Source organism: Limulus polyphemus, unplaced genomic scaffold (assembly GCF_000517525.1).
Source record: "Limulus polyphemus unplaced genomic scaffold, Limulus_polyphemus-2.1.2 Scaffold20, whole genome shotgun sequence".
Taxonomy (NCBI): domain Eukaryota; kingdom Metazoa; phylum Arthropoda; class Merostomata; order Xiphosura; family Limulidae; genus Limulus; species Limulus polyphemus.
The window spans coordinates 411,750-425,202 of NW_013665630.1; the positions used below are offsets into that span (position 1 = coordinate 411,750).

The 13,453-nt window shown below is 33.6% G+C and overlaps 1 protein-coding gene across 1 annotated transcript in view; it reads left to right on the plus strand.

Moving 5' to 3' along the window:
- LOC106458123 overlaps window positions 1-13,453 on the plus strand; it is a 26,712-nt gene that overhangs the window by 1,285 nt on the left and 11,974 nt on the right. Inside the window, exons 2-3 of the mRNA XM_022384453.1 lie at window positions 2,533-2,660; window positions 5,518-5,574. Coding sequence (XP_022240161.1) covers window positions 2,533-2,660; window positions 5,518-5,574 — 185 coding nt within the window. The remainder of the gene's footprint in view (window positions 1-2,532; window positions 2,661-5,517; window positions 5,575-13,453) is intronic.

The window sequence follows — 13,453 nt, forward strand, 5'->3', positions numbered from 1 at the left end:
ATTAATCATGCTTACAAATGTTTTCTCTGTGTGATTTGAATTTCGCGCAAAGATACACGAGGGCTATTTGCGCTAGCCGTTCCTAATTTAGCAGCTACTCAACACCACCCACCGCCAACTTTTGGGCTACTCTATTACCAACTAATAGTGGGATTGACCGTCACATTATTACACCCCCACGGCTGATAGGGCGAGCATGTTCGGTAACGGGGATTAAACCTGCGACCATAAGACTCACTACTATTTCAAAGCCACAGGCTTAAGAATTAGAAATAAGGATGATCTTTCCTTGCGAAAATTATTATGAATTGTTCCGTTTCAGCTGCACACGCTTTCCTAAAGTACCTTATTTGCGACACAAGTAAGTCTCAGTAATAAAACAAACGTAAGAAAAGGGGTATAGACTGCTAAATATACTTAATTATTTTGTTACACAATTGAAGGTATAAAATGAAGTGGGAAAGTAAATTTAAATATTAACCTAGCGCAACAAAACAACTAGCGCCGGGCTTGCCCAGTATCATTTTGTGCAGCCAAATGGTATTTTGTTTTCGTTCATTATATCTAATGCTGCTCATTAAACATTAGAAACCATTGACTAGTATTATGCAGGCATACAAAGTGTCTTCTATCGCCTATATTTAGTAAAATGAATTTTTAAAGTCCATCTGAAATTAAAAAAAAACAACAAAAAAACGTGTGTGCAAGTATATGTAGGTTTAAAAGTAGTTTATTGATTAAGGAATGGGATCAAGTTCCTCCCGTTGTTGTTACCTAATATTCTGTGTGTTCTGGGTCATCACGTGCGCTTTCTCGCGTGGAAGATTCTTATAAAATGAAACACGCAATGTAAAGGTGTTTAGAGGTCTTTTCCACTGGCAGGTCAAATGATACCTTGAGATCATTTGTTGTGTTTAAGCTCAAAGCTACATAATGGGCTATCTGTGATTTTGAGCGTTATACGTCCATAAACTTACAGCTGAGTCACCGAGGGGCTCCTTAATGATATATCATCTTTTATTTTTCTATTGACATGACCAATAATGATGTAGATAGAGCAAACGTACTAGAAGCGATGAAATTATATATTTGTACATATAATACTGAGCTCTGTAAGTTAGTCTCACTGTCGTTATCTCTCTGGTAAGATCAAATTCTCTCTCCCTTATTTAAGTGGAGTTTAAGTTCTAAGTTTAACAAATAAAAGTCTAAAGTTAGCAAGTTCTTGGGCTTTTTTTGAGAGAGTAAAACGTTGTCTTTCGTCTTGTGCACTTGTAAATTTTGATAGAATTTAAGAGTTTTTACTGTGAGTTACATTATTTCTAGTATCTTTCTTACTCTAAACTCGGTTAGAATTCAGTTTAAATTTTTTGTTGAGACTCCTTTTATATACGATTACCTGAAGGGAAATTAGTGCACATGAGAATACCACATACTGTTCATAGCGTTAACTACTGGTATATTTTATTAGTCACCACATTGGTGCCGACGTAAATACCACAAGTTTTATATACATGGGCTTAAGGAACTGTACATGTTGGTTTAAATTAAAATTTCAAAACAGAAAAGTTGTTGCGATACTTCTATCTCTAGAGAATATTTGATTAACTATTTTTTCGTCAGTTTGTTTATTTTGAATTTCGCGCAAAGCTACACGAGGGCTATCTGCGCTAGCCGTGCCTAGCTTATCAGTGTAAGACTACAGGAAAGGCAGCTAGTCATCACCACCCACCGCCAACACTTGGGCTACTCTTTTTACCAAAGAATAGTGGGATTGACCGTCAAATTATAATGCCCCCACGGCTGAAAGGCCGAGCATGTTTGGTGGGACGGTGATTCGAATTCGTGATCTGCAGATTGCGAGTAGAGTGCCCTAACCACCTGGCCATGCCTGGCCTTTTTCGTCAGTTTCGGATAATGTAATCGAATTAATTAATTTAATTTAAAATGAATAAACTGAACTAATTGTTACTCATAGATATGATTATTTTCAAATATTTCAAAGAAATGGCGCCTCTTCCGTTCTTGGTAAAGATAAATATCGGCTCACTTTAATAAATGTCGTATTTTAGCCGGTTTGCATATAATCTTTAAAGAAATCGATCCCGTTTTGTGATGAATCGGAAACCAAAAACGAATATTACACGTTTAACCGATTATAAGAATGTAATTTTTATACACGTTTGTTTGGCCCTGTACACGACTTCACTTGGAATGCGTTGTTCAAAGAACTAAAAAGCTGGGTGTTTATTCATTTTGTTCACGTGTTATATTTCGAAGTTGAACACGAATGCTTTAGACCAACAGAATATCTCAGATTTTAATAAATATCTCTGAATTACAAATTGAGAAAAATATTACAATGGGTGTTTAGATGTTCATCTTTACACCCTTGGAACTGTAAAATAAAGTGACTCTACGTAAAGACAAAAATTTGATATACTCGTAGCTTGACTTCAATAGACTAAGAGAACGAAGTAAATATTTATTCATCCAGTGATATATTATAATGATGCATTTTATGTTTTTCAGCCTTAAAAGAGGGCGCTTTGGATACATTTGTGAGATTGTTGAATACACCTGGTGTCGTGGCGCTTCTGGCAGCACGTGCTCTGTCTCTTCTGGCGGATACACCAGAGGCTCAGACACTTATCACAAAGGTAAACAGACCAGTCCTTTGTTCTCATAAGTAAAACAAAATAGCTACCGACATCTAGTGATAGGTTAAGTATTTACACATTGAAATTTCACACTTTATTGTTTATTAAATGAATTTGTTATAAAACAAATAAAACTTTTCAAGATGTGATGATAGTTTGAAATGGGCATGTGTTTAATTAAATAAAATTTAATTCAATCGTTCTGGACAGTTGAGGCTACATTTCAGAATTCGAAGACTCATTGAAAAGTTTGACATGCTCTTGTGTAATTCCACAGCTTTCTTTATAAGTGAACAGAGAAATACACTTCGTCAAACTAATAATCGTAGCGTTATAATCACGCGCTTTGTAAGTTATTGCATTTAAAGGACAACACCTAAAAAACTATCAAGACAACTGAATATTTTTTACGCATTTCACAGAACAGTCAAATGTATTTCATTCTGTACATAACTTTTCTATTTGAGATAGAGACATATATATATATATATATATATATAAAAGAGTAGGTTATAAATTCCTAGTAAAATAAACACCAGGAACTCATTGTTTATACCAAGAATTATGCAGAGAAAGAGTAAAACAAAACGTGGAGTTTGTTTGTTTGTTTGACGTTACGCACAAAGCTACACAATGGGCTATCTGTGCACTGCTCACCACGAGTATCGAAACCCGGATTCTAGCCTTTGTAAGTCCGCAGACATACCGCTGTGTCAGAGGGGATGGCAAAAAGTGGAGCCACTAGTCAATGATTATGAGTTTTATTTGATGCTAAAACATTTAATTGTAACTTGACTCGTATAGTTTCAACTGTTTTTCAAACGATAGAATTAAGAGAGAAACAAAAAAAGCCAAATTTATAAGAGAATTTTATGGAAACTAAATATATAACCTCAAAAACCTTGCGTATACAATTCTTTTTATTGCAAATCAAATATAAAACACGTAGTAATAATAATAATAATAGACATTGAAACGGGAATGGTGTATTTATTCGAATCCTTATTGTGGTTAACGGTTACTTTTGTTGGTTAATAAACTATCTTACAAATACAACGACTCTGTAAGTTTGTTTATCTTGAACCCATTGCTCATTAGTGTTAAATGTTTGGAGAAAAATTATTATTACGTGTTCTAATTAATTGCTTTTAGTCATTCTATTTTACGTTTTAATTTAAGCTCCTGTATTGGTCTATTTGTTTTGATGAATTATTTCGTAAGTAAATCAGCTATTTCGTTACGCGACTTTTTGAATTGTGGCGAAATACGAAGCGCATGGTATTTGATAATATTCTATTATTTATACAATGTATACAATTTTTATAATATACACTATTTTCTGTATTCATTTTATCTTCCTGTCACCCAATGAGTTATCGGTATGTTTACGGACACGAAGCCCTAAAACCTGGGGTTCGATTCCTCTAGGTGGACAGAACGCAGATATTCTATTGTGTAGCTTTGCACTAAAACAAACAAACTTAATGATATTTTGGTGTTTCTATTTCGGGACACTATAATAAAACTGATTCTGAAGAGCTATATTTTAGTTGAGTAATAATAGTCTAATCAAGTTTTAAAAACGGATGGGCGGCCGTAGCGAATACACGCTTCGGCCGCCATCTGCTTGAAATAACATTAACTATAATTTGCTTCGCTTTATATCATGGAATTAATATCCAAATAATATATTTTTATCATAAACATTCAACCCAGATTTCTATCCAACATTTTAGAAGACTCACTTGGATATATTTTTATTTGTTAAAATTATATAAACACATCCAAGTTAAAAAAAATGTCAAAAAATTCAAAACACTTTTTGATCCTAGCAGGTAAAACTTATTCTAGTGGTTAGCGTGTCAGACTCAAAATCGAAAGGTCCGAGATTCGAGAAGTGAACCCACTGAGCACATTGGTGCTTTATGAAAGTTATAGTCAATCTCATTGTCCAATTCAAAGCAGACCCCTTGTGGCGGTCGATGCTGCTGGCTGGTTGCCTTCCCTCTAGCTAAGAGTTCAGACCCATCGACAATTACATCGTAATCCTAGGGGTCTCTAACAAACCTTTCATCCTACGTGCGCATGATGTGCCACTCAGGTTGAAAATTCCATTTTTTTCATTTCCGAGCCAAGCAAGAGTTATTACGAGAGGGATACGGCTTAACGTTCGATTCATATTGTAACTCAATGTTTAAAGATTAAAATTTTGGATTTAATAGATTAATAAATTAATTCTTTTAGAAACTCAATGAGGACTAGAAGAGTGAGGTAACTGAAGTCATGAGTCGAGAAAAACATGAAATTTGTGAAGTGTTTAAAATGGTATCAGATTACTTGTATCATCATGTATGAGCTTCAAAACAAATTCGTATCACAGATTGAAGGCCCGGCCAGGTGGATAAGGCGCTCGACTCGCAATCTGAGACACTGAGTATAAATTTCGTGAAAACACAACTTCTTGTTCTAAAACTTTTCCCCCCATAAATTATGATATAATTTAATCCAATCCAACTGAGTAATTGTATTCTAAACATGCAAAAAACGACATCCTTCGGTGGGACAGTGGTAAGTTTGTGGATTTTCAACGCTAAAATCCAGTGTTCGATTCCTCGTGGTGGAACATAGCCCAATGTGGCTTTGCTATAAAACAAGCAAACAAACCAAAAATCACTATAAATGGGTCTCACGAAGGTATGCTAAAGATAAAAAAACTTTAATACACTTTGAAACGCATTTTAATGACAAATAACGTATATTATAAGCGCTCCAATAAACGAACTGTACAACGAATTGAAGATTAGATTGTTCTGTTTGTTATCGTTGTTGTTACTAATACAATATTATCTCTTCACAGAGCAGTCCTTCAGTTCTTTCGAGACTGTTTATGACCTTTAGGATGAAAGACAATGAGGTACATTTGTTTAAGTTATCGTTTAAGATACTTATAATTAATAGTAAGTTGTAACAGCTTAACAGATTCATATATTACATTAAAAAATTAAACCTTAAAGTTGTACGTATGATCAAAATATTGCAGGGAAAACGTAAAAAGCTAAATCATACACTACAAAATGATGCCATAGTTATTTTAGAATCAATTTAGGAAAGTAACTGACTAAATGTACTTAGGACGTGTTAAAAACTAAGAGTCAATTCGTTAAAGAAAAAAGTGAAAAAATGTATGTTTAATGGTCAACTAGATTTGTAATGTTTGGCAAATAAATCTCATATTAAATGGTTATGTTTTGTCCCCGATATTGTTAAGCCAAATTTGTACTAATTATTGCGGTGTACGGTTTTCATGGTAAAATACTTTTCTGTAGGTTTTCAATAGTTTAGCTTTTTATAGTTACTTTGCTTTATCACAGTTATATTGTCAACACCGTCATTTTTAACTTTCGTTAAAAAAAATCCGATCCGTGGTAGTTATTTAGGTGAGACCCCGAAGGGGTTTGAAAGATAATCAGGGGCAGTCAGAAACTGTTGTTTTCCTTCACCCCACTTCCTGAAATAAAATTACAAGTCGCATAAATATGAATGATTTTGGACTTACTGGGATGGAGTTTTAAATTAGAAGCATAGATTTTTGATGTTATACAAACTTGGCGGAGCGTTTCAAGAGATCAGGAGAAGCTGTGTTTGTGAAGACTTGGAAATAAGACGAAGGAAGGAGAGCTTCGAGCTTTTTTTCTTAAAAAAAAATAGAACCTGGAAAGATTAATATAATATCAAAATGGCGGTCATCTTGAAAATTGCGATCATTTTGAAAAATTACAATTGGGTCTATATCTAATTTTGATTAGTAGGTGAAACTCTATGCACGGGCAATATTGTGTATTTTTAGCATAAGTCCCATAATTTTTCACCCTTTTGCTAGACTATTACATAATTGTTGGAACCGGATAATAACTTTTAATAACGTAACAGTTACTAGATGGCGACACAAGTAAAATATTTTGTATCGTGAGATTCTAAGGAAAATTCACATTTTACGCATGAGTTTTGATAATTATCTAAATACAGTAGTGTACAAATTTATTATAACTTTTCACTGATTCTGTATTTTTGGCTTGTTGTGCCTATGAAATAAAACAAGTGTAGTTTAAGAAGTTGGAAAAGCATCCACGACTACTCATTTAATTAAGCTAAAATTTTAAGAGAAAAGCAAAACATAGCCACAAATGATTAAGTACAGTGCATTTTTATAAGTTGTTCCAGATGCCTTATCTTAATACAAGACAGTGCAAGATTGTCACATATGATTTTCTTTGGTTTCTGTGTAATCCACTGTTGACAAAAATTCGAGATTTTCAAATTCAGGGAGCTCCAGGTATATAAGATCGATTTTTAAAAATAGATCAATATAGCTAATATGGTGTTGTTGCAATCAAGATATAAAAACGGAGAGAAAATGCACACTTTGAAAGAGACAGAGTCAAATCCTTACATGAGGTTGGCTGGAGTTTAAGAAAAAGTACAAAAGACCTCGGCTGTTCACCAAGCACTGTGAAGTATACATTAAACAGATACAAAGAAACCCAGTGCAATAATATCAGACAAAAGAAATGACGTAAAAAAGTTCAATGAAAAAGATGTTAAAGATCTAAAAATCAATTCCCTATATAACCAAAGGAAAACTGTGAAAAATCTGGCCGATGACATTAAAAAGTCACAAACAGATAAAGTTTAAAAAATTAGTCTTAAAAACAACAAGAAAATCCTTAATACGTAAAGATAACATAGCAAAAAAACTAGCATTTAAGAAAGAACTTTTATCCTGGTCCTCAGAAAAATTAAAGATACTTTGGACGGACGAGCCTTAATTTGAACAGTTTGGTTCCAACCAGCATGTATATGTTCGCCAAAGATTCAATGAGGGGTTGCACAAGAAATACTTTGTGTAATCAGTCAGGCATGCAGGAGGCTGTATGATGGTTTGGCGTGCAATATCTGTTAACGTTGTTGGCTATCTTCACAGAATTGATGGAATCTTGGATCAGCATAAATATTACAGTATATTAGTCTATCATACTATACCCTCCGGAAAGAAGCTGATTGAACAGAATTTCATATTTCGAGATCCCAAACATACTTTTAAGGAATGTTGAGTTTAACTGTCAAAGAAAGCTCAGTAGATCTCCAGCGAACGAAATGGCCGCCACAAAGTCCAGACCCTAATCCCATAAAACAAATCTAAGATGTATTGGACTCTATGCTTGACAAAAGTACCATCTGCACTAAAGAAAGCTTCAATAAAAATGGAGTAAAATTATACCAGAGACACTGGGAGAATACAATGGCACAAAGATGCCAAACTGTTATTGATGTCAAAGATGACCACACTAAATATTATTATTAAAGAAAGATCGATGTTATTCGTTTACTAATTATGAAATAGTTTCTTGTAAGAGTATTTTGCGATAATTGCAAGTTAATTTCTATAGCAAATCAGTGAATATTTTGTGTGTAAATCTCGTGAAATGATAATAAGTGTGCACACATTTGTAGATAAAACATTCTCTCAATAATTTCGTTTCATTATTTGCTTTGCTGTTGTTGGTTATGATAATATTTTGATAAATTTATGTCTTAGTTATGGCAAACAAACTCCATTATGAAGTGTCAACTTATGTCATCACTGACTTGTAAAAATTAAAACGTTTTCTGTTGTAAAATTATAACCACATGTGGAAATGAACGGTGGCACCTAAATTGACGAAATGGAGAAGAAAAAGAAAAAAAAACAGTCAAGCAACAGAACAAAGCTTTTGTTTTTGTTTGGACAATTAATATCTCGGATAAAATTTTAAATTGAAATAATCTAAGACGTTTTTCTAAACTTAAACGAAATATTTACGACACTTGTTCATTACCATCGCAATATTTTATTTTGTTTGAGTGTAAAAAACTGAGTAGAAGTTTACTTTCTGTATATCATTAGTTCTACTCCATAATTTTATACAAAAAATTTATTTCTATCAATAGAATTAACATTTTATTTTACAATATCTATCCCCAGTGTTGAATTTAAATTTGTTGGCTTAATTTATTTGAAAAATAATAATAACAAATTTTGTTTAAGACAAATATTGGCAAATAAATAGTTTCTGTAAAAAGTTTATCATAAAATCACTAAAAATCCAAAAATAATAAAGCTTGCAAAATGCTAAATATTTCTCTATCTGGTGTCTGCTGAGTAGTTTACAATCAATCACTCGCCAGCTAAATATAATACAGAAAAAACAAAACAAGAAGGGCTTGGTAATTAAAGCGCTCGACTCGCAACTGTTTTTTCGCAGCTCTGTTTATAAACTGAAAGGTAAAAAAGTTTGATCTTAGACTTCTTAATATAGATGACACTCGTAAAAATATTTCAGACAGTGTACCATCTTAGGAACTGAAGTCATGTGAAAAAACGCTAAACCTTAAGCTGGTTCTAAAATAACAAATAACTGTGGCAGTCATAGCATGAATGAAAGATAGCTATTTAGATAAAATCCAGTTTTTTGTTTTAAATACACACAATGACTTTATATCACAATTTATTTTGGCGAAAGGTCTTCATAGAATATCTCACCACATTCAATTCCATGATTTTTTGATGGAGATCGGAGCTATTAAAGCCATACTACAGTAAGTCTAACGTGATCATGTGACATAAATGATACTCGACAGTTAAATCTCAGGTTATCGGCAATGTAAGTTTTATAAACAAATTAGCCCAACAAGTGGCTGGAAAGGTTTATAGTGTGATATAATTTGACGGGTGAGGGTGGAGTCAAAATGAATATGTTACGACATTTTTTACAGAGTTATATTCACAATTTGATTAACAATGTATGTCAATAGTAGTTCACTAAAAGTACGCCTACTATTACAGTCAGGTGAGTTCGATTCCCCCTAGACTTGTCTTATAACTCCCAATTCTTAGAAATTAATACGTAATATCACGAGAACATCTGAACTGTACACTTAATTTTGTTTTCCTTTATCAGTAGTTAATTGGATAAATATGCAGGTACCGATAAAACATTTCATGCATTATTGTATTTGTGATAACAATCTTCTACATATTGTATGTTTTTAGGCTCACGGCACGAGTTTCATAATAGCCTCCTAAATATAATCTCGATTCTAAGAGTAAACCAGTAAAGCACCAGTAATAAAAGGGAAGAACTTTTTTCTTGAAAAGGAAACGTATAAAATAGCATGAACAAAAGATAGTAAACAATCAAAGGATTTGTTTGTTTGTTTGAAGTTAAGCACAAAGCTACACAACGGGCTATCTGTGCTCTGCCCACCACGTGTATCGAAACCCGGATTCTAGCGTTGTAAGTCCTCAGACATACCGCTGTGCCACCGAGGGGGGGGCAACAATTAAAGGAAGGATCTACTTAGCCGTCCGTAATTCTAGTTAACAGTACCCCACTCTACCTGCCTACGAACTCTGAATACTTTAATAGAATATTGGGATCTGACTGTTACTTTTATAACGCAACGGGACGCGAACCTTGAAATCTTGGATCCATAACTAACTACTAGGCCACTCCCAGTGAGGGAAAGATCTGTTTTTAAATGCTTCTAATGAACTATACAAAAGTTGTATGAAAAACAATGTATTTTTAGAATAACGAAAATATGTGTTATATGAACGGCAAAAGACGCATTAGAAAATACAGGAATTCCGCGTCTAGCCTCCGATGTTGTTACTCTTATCTGCTGATGCGTTCAGATTTAACTTGATTGTCATAAATGTCGAAGTGATTTTAGATTTCATCTATTTAAATACAATTTTTGTGCAAAACTTGACTAATTATTTGGATTTTATTCAGCATCTTATCTTCCGTGACTCCGGACCAGGAGGATACCCTGGTGGACAGTTTGGGAAGTCTACTTACAGCTTTCTGTAAAGTAAAAATGCATGCTTTTAGTTGAGTACAATAAAACAATGACTAATGACATTACAGTATTTATTTAGTCATCGCATAGAGCAGACACAGTAAAAACTACATACACAGCGATTCTATCTTTATTATTTATCTAGTTGCTACATAGACCAGACACAGGGACTCTACCTTTAAATTCTACACTCAGCAATCTGATCTTTATTGTTTATCTCATACAATTTCTGAACTTGTAAGCTAATCAAATTGCACAAATGTCTATTTGTTTGTAACAGTTACATAACAAAATTATGCCAAAATATTGGTACAAATGTTTAATTTTTTTAATGTAAATGTTAATCTTATTTTGTCTAACAGTCTAACAGACAAGATGCCGCAAAGGGGCTTGCTGATATGACAGAAAGTCTTGCAGAAATGGGAAAGGTAAGACAAATAATACAAAACTTAGAAATAAATACAATGCTATGCGTAGAACTAACCTATTTTCGCCATTTGTAGCTATTTCATACCCAGCTTTCACAATCTCAGGATATAATAAAATCGATCTTTTATTTTTGTACCAGATGATCGAGGCTGGCGGAGTCCATATTCTCATATCCCTAACTTCACAAGGGGATAATAAGATTAAGGTGAGTGCATTTTGGCTGATGTTAAATATAAAGATAAGTGTCATTAAAAGCAGGGTGGTTAAGCCTTTTACATATAGAGGGTCAGACTAGAAGATGGAAGAATCAGAAGGCCGAAATTGATTACTTATATCACTAACTATAATGATACTTTCCTATTAAAATTTGTATTGTACGTAAAAATAATAATAATAAATAGCTTTAACATTAACGTGTGATTCATAGTACGTAGACCAACGCTGTCAGCCGTGGGGCTCGATGCAGCCTGCGGATTGACAGTTGGACCACGCTCATAAAATAATTTAATGTGCAGGAAACACAAGCAATTATTAATGACAACTTCTGCGAGAAGGTAAGGAAGAGTGCAGAATAATAATATATCTGCTACTTTCACTGTCGACGAGGCCTTTCGCTACTAGGGTTCTTTAGGTTATACAACAGCCACAGTAGTGGTTGCGATGCTAATTATATTAACAAACAACTTAAACAACATCTCACTTCTGTTTAGCATTAGCTGTTCTAGCATTGACTTATGATCTACAGTGTTAATTAGAAAATGTTCTGGCTAAAGGATGCATCAAGGAGACACAGTGACCTTTATTAGTTATCTAATTATCACACGGAGCAAATCCAGTGACCCTATCTTTATCGTTATATAATTATCACACGGAGCAAACTCAGTGGCCCTTCCTTATTAGTTATCTAATTATCACACGGAGCAAATCCAGTGACCCTATCTTTATCGTTATATAATTATCACACGGAGCAAACTCAGTGGCCTTACCTTATCAGTTATATAATTATCACGCAATCCAGACACACTAATCTTACCTTTATCAGTTATATAACTATCACGCAATCCAGACACACTAATCTTACCTTTATCAGTTATATAACTATCACACAATCCAGATACACTAATCTTACCTTTATCAGTTATATAACTATCACGCAATCCAGACACACTAATCTTACCTTTATCAGTTATATGATAATCACGCAATCCAGACACACTAATCTTACCTTTATCAGTTATATGATAATCACGCAATCCAGACACACTAATCTTACCTTTATCAGTTATATAACTATCACACAATCCAGACATACTAATATTACCTTTATCAGTTATATAACTATCACGCAATCCAGACACACTAATCTTACCTTTATCAGTTATATAATTATCACGCAATCCAGACACACTAATCTTACCTTTATCAGTTATATGATTATCACACAATCCAGACACAGCGATCTTACCTTTATCAGTTATATAACTATCACACAATCCAGACACACTAATCTTACCTTTATCAGTTATCTAATTATCACGCAATGCAGACACGGTGACCCTATCTTTTGTCAGTTAAGTAGCTACAAATAAATATTAGGGTGAGAGCTAACCCTGTTGGTGTACAAGCGACATCTTACAGTTTTAATGTATTACAAATGTCTGATAGATTTTATGCGTTAATGTAAAACTTTATATTAAAAGGAATCAAACATTTACTTCAGTAAAACCTCTTGGAAATAAAAAATGTTGGGATTCCATGTTTCCACTTCCAGTTTTTGTCGACCGAACCTACATAGACCAGACACAGGGACTCTACCTTTAAATTCTACACTCAGCAATCTGATCTTTTTAACTAGATAAATAATAAAGATAAAATCGCTGTGTATGTAGTTTTTACTGTGTCTGCTCTATGGGATGACTAAATAAATACTAAAGATAGGTCTTCTTAACATGCCCGAAATCGTAATAGGAAGTCCTTTTAATTAGAAAAAGGAATTTCGTCCACTTACATAGAAATATTTATTTATTTAAGAAATATAACATTTGTGTGCAAAATTTTCGTAGTATCATTATTTTAACAGCCATTACAGAAAAATATATTTATATACTTTATAGTATTTAATCAATTTGCCCATTATCACAATAGTTATTTTGCTGTAGGCTAGAACAATCCATTTTCAGTTTTTATGAACTAAAAGTTTGTTGCTTTTGAGAGCTGTAAGAGAAATTTAAAAAAAGAGAATTCTTACCACATACTGGGAACGAGATAATCCAACAAGTTCGGCTGTAGAACGACAGACGTCGCATACCCGTTGTGACTCATCCAATCCAAAATGAGGTAAAGGAATCTAGAAAAAGAAAACAAAAGAAATAAAATTTGTTTGGGTTCAATTTCGCGCGAAGCTACTCGAGGGCTATCTGCGCTAGCCGTCCCTAATTTAGCAGTGTAAGACTAGAGGGAAG